Genomic DNA, 7,524 nt, shown 5'->3' with positions numbered 1-7,524 from the left:
TTTAGGAATTCTTCCAAGTGGAAATAACCAGGTACTTTTGGAAGACAAAGTAAATGGTATTGTCGGGTTGGGAAAGGAAATGTTTATCTACATGACCCAATGGTCCAAACAGCACAATTATGCAGAAAGATGTTGCTTTACTAAATGAGGAATCCAACCTTTTTTGTTTTTACTACCATGTATAATTGTTATACATGTTGGTGATAGGTTCATCAATTTCTACTTTCCAAAATCAAGCCAATCAGATCCAAGTGGCCACTTAAATAGGGAAAAGAAATTCAACACTTCTAAATCGAAAATCCATAGTGAATTTCGGATTACAAGGAATTCCCTGTAATTGTGAGAAGCCTCCAATGGAGTCCACTTATCCGAATAGGTGTTGGGCTGCCCGAGCAAGTGCACATGGAGTCCGCCTGCCCGAGTAGATGTTCGGGCAGTCGAGCAAGACTCCATTGGGGTCTTTCACAATTGCAAGGACACCAATCCCCTTGTCCACAACTTGAAAAAAAAAAAATATATATATATATATATATATTCACATTGTTTGGATGTCTTGTTGGTCTTTGATATAAATCAACTTTCACTAATACCTTTCATTGATGATAAGAGTGACGAAATTTCCTGCAATAACAAGTTTACTGAGGTCCCAATTGATTGGGTGGAAATGTTTTCTTGGGCATATTAATCATTCCTAACATGCCATGAACAAGACCTGGGGAAGAATCCAGACAATGGTAAGCCCAACAGACATGGACGAAAAGAAGGGAACATAATAAACTCAAATGATAAAAGGATAAGGTGAACCTGAGCTGGAATTGACAAATAACATCCCTTGTGGGGCAGAAAGCCAATCAGCCAATCTTCCTGGTTTTATATCACAAGCTTTGAGCAGCAAATCAGAGCAGCAACTGTTTTGGATGCAGCAATTTTGTCAGAAAAAAATTGGCAAAGCCTTTCTCTGAAGAGTCTTGGACAATTACACTTACATAAGTTGAAACAACAAATAGGGTAGCTTGGCATGCGTGGTCCACAAAGAACTGCAATCTTGCAAATGCAAAAGGCCTCTGATAAAAAGTAGGCATCGTGAAGCCTCCCCACCCCAGTGAGTTAAACACTTGGGAAAAGAATGTAACTGAGATGGAGCTGACTAGCTACCTTCTGAACACTGTGCAAGGGCCAAACAACCTTTGTGTCTAGCTTGTAAAGTGCCTGCAACCAATGCAACAAGTTATGGTAAAAGAACAATCATACTTATGACAGTTGTACTCAGAATAGCTTGAACCAATTAACAGTACATATCTTAGAACATGAAATGTGTGGCTAAAAAAAATAAAAAACAAGAGTACTCCCCATGATGGAAAAATCGTACAACTTCAGTGTTCATATAACAAGGCCACTCAGGATGAAGACTAATGGAATTTTTTTCATTGATTGCAACCAATTAGCAATCAGATTATGGTCCAGAAATGTAAATTTTGAACCAAAAAACAAAAAATACAACATATGAGGCAGTATAAAGGTTACAAGATTAAAAATAAAAAAAAAATAAAAAAACACAGACAGAAAAAAAGGAAAAAGGAACATACAGCAGATTAGTTAATATATCATAAATAAGAAAGCTGTAACATATTTCATGAATAAGCTTCAATACTAACGCATCACTGTCATCAGATCTATTGTCTAAACAATTTGTGTTAGATTCAAAGGAACTGACCTGCTCATGCAGATATGCTCACCAAATTTTCAGCACTATGGAGAAATTTATTTCCAGTTGGAGGTATATCATATATACATCCGACAAGCTCCGATTGTCTTGTTAACTGAACTAAACATTCATAAATTTGTCTACATTGAGGGTGTGAATTGTCCCGGACAATAAACTCATTAACAATGCCATTCACCTCAATTGAGCTACAACCTGGAGTCTTCTCTACTCCTCTCTCAATCATCATCTTCCTCACATTCCTAGCCTCCTCCCACATATTTGCTTCTCCATACATATTCGCAAGCAAAACATAAATTCCACTGTCATTGGGATCCAACTCAAGAAGCTTCGAAGCTGCCCTTTCTCCCATCATAACATTCCCATGAATGCGACAAGCAAAGAAAAATGCACCCCAAACCACAGCATCTGCTTCCATTGGCATGCTTTTAATAAGCTCTTCTGCCTCTTCCAGAAAACCAGCCCTACCTAGAAGGTCCACCATGCAGGAGTAGTGCTTGAGCTTGGGGAAAAGATTGAACTTGGAACTCATTTGAGCAAAATACTTACGACCCTCTTCCACCAGTCCTCCATGGCAACAAGCGGATAAGACCCCAAGAAAGGTGATCTCATCTGGCACCAAACCAATGTCTATCATTTCTAAGAAGTAAGATATGGCATCATGTGCATTCCCATGAAGGGCTAAGCCACAGATAACAGCTGTCCAAGTCAGTGAGTTTCTTTGTGGCATCTCCCGGAAAACCTGGAGAGCCTTTGTGATGTTCCCACACTTGGTATACATGTCAACTAGAGCAGTTCCTAAGGAAACATTTACAAAGAGATTGTGTTTTTCTATGTAATGGTGGATCCATATTCCAACATCAAGCGCTCCAAGTTGTGAGCAGGCAGATAAGCAGTTAACCATGGTCACCTCATTAGGATTTGTATTACTAGCTTGCATTTCATGAAACAAAGACAAAGCCTCCTTGCTGCGCTTGGCTTGAACATAACCACCAATTATCGCATTCCATGGAAAAACATCCTTTTCTGGCATCTGATAGAAGAGCTCCCGTGCAATATCCAGAAACCCAAGTTTGGCATATCCAACGATCATTGTAGTCCAAGAGACAATTGTTCTCTTTGCCATGCTATCAAACATTGTTTGAGCCTCTTCAAGATTCCCACACTTCATATACATGTCCATAAGCGCATTAGAAAGTGGAAGTGTCAAATTCACCCCATTTTCCACAATATACCGATGAAATTCTCTCCCAAGATTCAAATTCTCTAGCTGAGCACAAGAAGAAATCACCCCAATCATCGTAATCTCATCTGGCTTCACTCTCTCCACCACCATTTCTCGATAAAGCCTTAATGCCTCGGATGCCAACCCACTCCTAACATAACCATTGATTAAAGAATTCCAAGAGACCAAATCTCTTACACAACCTTCATCAAACACCTTACGTGCCACCTCCAATTCTCCACGTGAAACCAACATATGAATCACTGCATTGTGCACGTATATATCCGAATCAAAACCCAACTTTAACACATGCCCAAGAATCTCATTCCCAATCAATTTCAACGATAAACTAGCACAAACTTTCAGCAACAAAGGGTAAGTATAATTGTCCGGCCTCGACCCACCATTTCGCAACATTCCCTTGTACAACACAACCGATTTTTCCGGGTTTTCGCTGTCGGAATACCCTCTAATAGCAGTATTCCAAGAAAACACATTTGGGTCATGCGCGTTATACAAAATCCTGATGCAATAATCAAGATTTCGCCTCTCTGAGATCGCGCAAAAGGCAATAAGCCGGCTTAAGGCAAACCCATCTGAGAACAAGCCCGTGAGGACCATTTGGGCTTGGATTTGCTTCAACTGGGAAAGAGATTTGCATTGTTCTAAGAGGGAGAGGAGTGGATTGGTTCGAACAAGACTGTGGGTTGTGTTCCAGTTGGAGGGCCTTTCTCTGTGGGGTGAGAGGGAGCGAGTGTGGAGGAGAGCAGAGGAGAGAAGAGAGTCCAAAAGTGGGTTTGGGAGGAAACGCAGAGATCTGATCATCACTCATCAGGGTTTGAGTGCGTGCATTTGTGTCTGGTCTGGCGGGAAAACAAAGAGCGGTGGGATTCTCTGGAAATTATCGTGGCGACGATTAGGATTGGCAAAGGCGACAACTTTGGAGCTCAACAAGTTTGGTAATAATGAGGTTTATTACGTCGACCAAAGCAGATGTTAAAAAAATAATAATAATAAAAATAAAAATTACCCCACACCTTCAAATGGACGTGTTCTCTTTGTTTTACAAATTCACATGAAATAGAAAGAATTATATTTATTTTATACAATCAGGGATCGTGGGAACAAAAATCCCTCAAAAAGGAAACAATTCTCGCGAGTAAAACTCCTCTAAACCAAGTTATTCAAGTGAGTAAAATATGGATCCTAAGAAACTGAACTAAGAAAGATTTTCATCAACATCTTTAGGTATAGGGGCAGGAGCTGTCTGTTCATCTTAATTAGGCCCCACCAGAACCATACTTCTTGCCCAACATGATCACCTGAAGCTTGTCGTAACCTGCAAGAGCACCGGCACCGGCCATGCCACGAAGGATATTTGCACCAGCTCCCTTAAAGAGAGATTTAGGCCCTTCACTCTTAACGATTCGAGAGAATGCATCAAAGGAGCTCTTGTACTTGACAGCTTCACCAGATGTCATCATCATTCTTCTACGGACAGTGTCTAATGGATAGGAAGCAACGCCAGCACCATTTGTGATAACCCAACCAAGAGCAAAGCTAGCGAAGAAACTATCCTGAAATCATTAAGAAATGATATGAGATGAAAATGCTCAACAACAAATCCAACAATCATTCACGTTATACTTGTGCTGAAAGCAATATAGTATAAGGCCATATCAAATAGTTGAGATAGAACATCATGGTTCATCTGAATTTCTGAAAAACATGTCATCAAGTTTCAATGGTCAAGGACGATGCTAATCACAAACAGCAGAATCTATGAACGCTAAGCAACTAGTAAAATCACAGACTGCATTATCACATAACAAGGACAGATAAAATGAATCCCAAGTAATCCTAACCTGCATCTTTCCAGTCAGAAGCACTGGCTTCAAAGAGTCATACACTCCAAAGTATAAACCCCTGTACACAATGCTGCCAACACAAGAAACGTTGAAGCCACGGTAAAGCCCAGCAATACCATCAGATCGGAGAGTCTTCCTGTAGACATCAATCAAGCCATTGAATTGCCTCCCTCCTCCCTTCGTCGTAGCCTTGGCATCATTTGCAAGACGGGTTCGTGCATAATCCAAAGAGTAGACAAAGATCGAGGAAGAGGCACCAGCAGCACCACCAGAAGCCAAGTTACCAGCGAACCATTTCCAGTAGCCATCCCTGTCTTTCTTGAAGTTAAACAGCTTCTTGAAGTAATCTTTGAAAGCAAAGTTCAAGGCCTGGAGGAGAATTAAAAATAAAAAATAAAAATAAAAACTAATGAAATAAGCACACTGCCATAAGATCAAAAGGACTTATCACAAAATGGAAGTGCTAGCAAAATAAGAAATGACAAACCTGTGTGGGGAAGTAACGGATGACGTTAGCGGTGTTCCCTCTCCACAATGATCCAAAACCCTCTTCTTTAATTGTTCGGCTGAAACAATCTCCAATTCCCTTGTAGGGTTCGGATAGCCGACCAGCCTTGATCATCTCATCCTGGTTCTGGATCAAGAGCTTCACACGCTCCATTGGAGCAGCAGCAGTTTTGGACACAGCAGCAGAAACTCCACCCATAAGAAAATCAGTAGCAAAGCCGGCAAAGCCTTTCTCTTGTGGGGCTTGGACAAACACAGGCGAGGCTGCAAGAGGTACCACTGGCAAATTGTGGGTAGCTCGGCACGCCTGAGTCATGGGATACTGCAATCCCTCGTTGGAGTAATTTCCATATGCAAAATGCCTCTGATACAGAGCAGCCCCATTGCGGTTTTGAACATCTTGGGAAAGGCTGGAACTGACATGGAACTGGCCAGCAAACTTTTGCATGACATTTGGGTACTGGTGCCTCTCTGCCATCACTTTTTGCAATTAAAAAACCTGCAAGCCATGCCAATATATAGAGGTCAGAGAGGACCAACTTAAGAAAACAACACACCCAGAATGTACCAGAGAGTCACAAATCACAAAATGGTTGAAACAGTGTACAGACAGATCGTAGGAGAGAGAAGAACAAGTAATAAAATTAATCATGCAAAGCATAACTAAAGCAGGTTAGTAGCTCACCAACAACTCTCAAAAACAGAGAAAATTGAAATGTAATTTTCATTTACAACTACGAAATAGGTCTGTATTCTGTCTATATGGAAAATCTAACTGCATTTTAGTGGCCAAATGCTTTAAAAAGTTCACAGAGGAGATCGTATGAGTAATAAAAATAATCATACGACAAAGCAGCTTAAAAGAGTTAATAGATCAGCAATAGCTCTCAGGAACAGAGAGGATTGAAATGTTTTCATTTATAATTAAAATTTCTCAAACTGCACTTTAGAACAGCATGCAACTAATTAACAAAAACGAGAGTAATCTATTCAGATCATTTCTGTATATATACCGTTCCATTCTATTTTTCTTTTCTAATTCTTAATTTTGGTCAGGTCACCTCTTGCATTTAGGCTTGCAGACATATCATTTTACCACTTGACAATACAAGGAGATTCAGTAATGAATGCCCATACCCAACTATTGTCTATAACTAACCAATTCATCTATAATGCAAATGGTCGAAAATGTTAGAGCCAAAACACCACAGAAGGCCAGAAATGAGAAAACCCAGCTGACAATGTGTTCTTAATAGAAAACAGTCAGCAGTCATGATAAATTAGCTCAATTGAAAAATCACATCCAAACTGATTTTTCTACAAGGTCTCACGTCTTAGCTAATAGGACAAAAAGTATACAACCCCAAAAACAAAATTTAATTAGAGCCCCTTTCCCGGGTTTACAACAAAAATGTAACAAGAATTCCATTACAGCAACACAGATAACTAGCCAAAACTTCAGCTAAACCATACACAGTACTTAAAGAAACAGACAAAATTATAAACCCTTAGACATACACTAACAGACATAGAAACCGGCCGATCCGGTCGGCGCTAAAAAAAAGATATTTTCAGAGAGACAGAGAGAGACAGAGACAGAGACAGTATGATTGGATCCAAGGGATCTATCACAAGAAATCAGAAAAAATAACTAAAGAAAAGAAAATATAATGATCACTTCAAGGGATCAAGCCTCCTATTCTTACATTAAGCAAAGGTAATTTTCCTTTTGATGAATTTGCCATACACAATCTACAGCTTTTATAAGGGAAAAATTTAGTTAAATATGGAAATACGAATTCAAGAGTATCACTACGTACAAAAAATGAATTTTTTTTTTTCTGAGGTGGTCAGACACGTAACTTGCAAGAAAACAGTCTCTAGAAGAAAATTAACTTAAGGACCACGTCAAGCATAGGGACCAAGCAAAGAGAGGATTCTAGAGACCTCAAGAATCCTATCAGTGTACCAGTTGGCCTTTGTTCCAGGAGAGTGGAAGGAAGAGAGGCAATGAAAGAGTTTGCCACCACCACTGACCGATGGGGTTTGCGTGTTTTCTTATCTTATGACATTACTTGGAAACTTTCCTTTTTTGGCCTGTGATAATTGTGATTCCATTTGTTTGTGCGGCCTCTTTGCTTTGACAATGAATCCTGGTTCCCAGGAAAGACTTTTTTTTGGTGTACTTTAATTCTTTTACC

At 39.8% G+C, this 7,524-nt stretch overlaps 2 protein-coding genes across 2 annotated transcripts; both read right to left on the bottom strand.

Moving 5' to 3' along the window:
- Window positions 1-531: 531 nt before the first annotated feature.
- On the bottom strand, window positions 532-3,899 carry SLO1 (SLOW GROWTH 1). Its single transcript, XM_059574545.2, has 4 exons — window positions 1,715-3,899; window positions 987-1,209; window positions 805-908; window positions 532-712 (listed from the first exon to the last, which is right to left on the bottom strand). Exon 1 carries the CDS (start codon window positions 3,771-3,773, stop codon window positions 1,719-1,721), a length of 2,055 nt encoding a protein of 684 aa, XP_059430528.2. The 5' UTR covers window positions 3,774-3,899; the 3' UTR covers window positions 532-712; window positions 805-908; window positions 987-1,209; window positions 1,715-1,718.
- Window positions 3,900-3,998: 99 nt separating this feature from the next.
- On the bottom strand, window positions 3,999-7,323 carry LOC132163839 (ADP/ATP translocase, mitochondrial-like). Its single transcript, XM_059574221.2, has 4 exons — window positions 7,293-7,323; window positions 5,304-5,822; window positions 4,814-5,185; window positions 3,999-4,525 (listed from the first exon to the last, which is right to left on the bottom strand). Exons 2-4 carry the CDS (start codon window positions 5,799-5,801, stop codon window positions 4,229-4,231), a joined length of 1,167 nt encoding a protein of 388 aa, XP_059430204.1. The 5' UTR covers window positions 5,802-5,822; window positions 7,293-7,323; the 3' UTR covers window positions 3,999-4,228.
- Between the last annotated feature and the right edge of the window lie 201 nt (window positions 7,324-7,524).

Source organism: Corylus avellana, chromosome 8 (assembly GCF_965113065.1).
Source record: "Corylus avellana chromosome 8, dhCorAvel1.hap1.2, whole genome shotgun sequence".
In the NCBI taxonomy this organism is placed as follows: Eukaryota; Viridiplantae; Streptophyta; class Magnoliopsida; order Fagales; family Betulaceae; genus Corylus; species Corylus avellana.
This window is presented reverse-complemented; position numbering and strand designations above follow the sequence as displayed.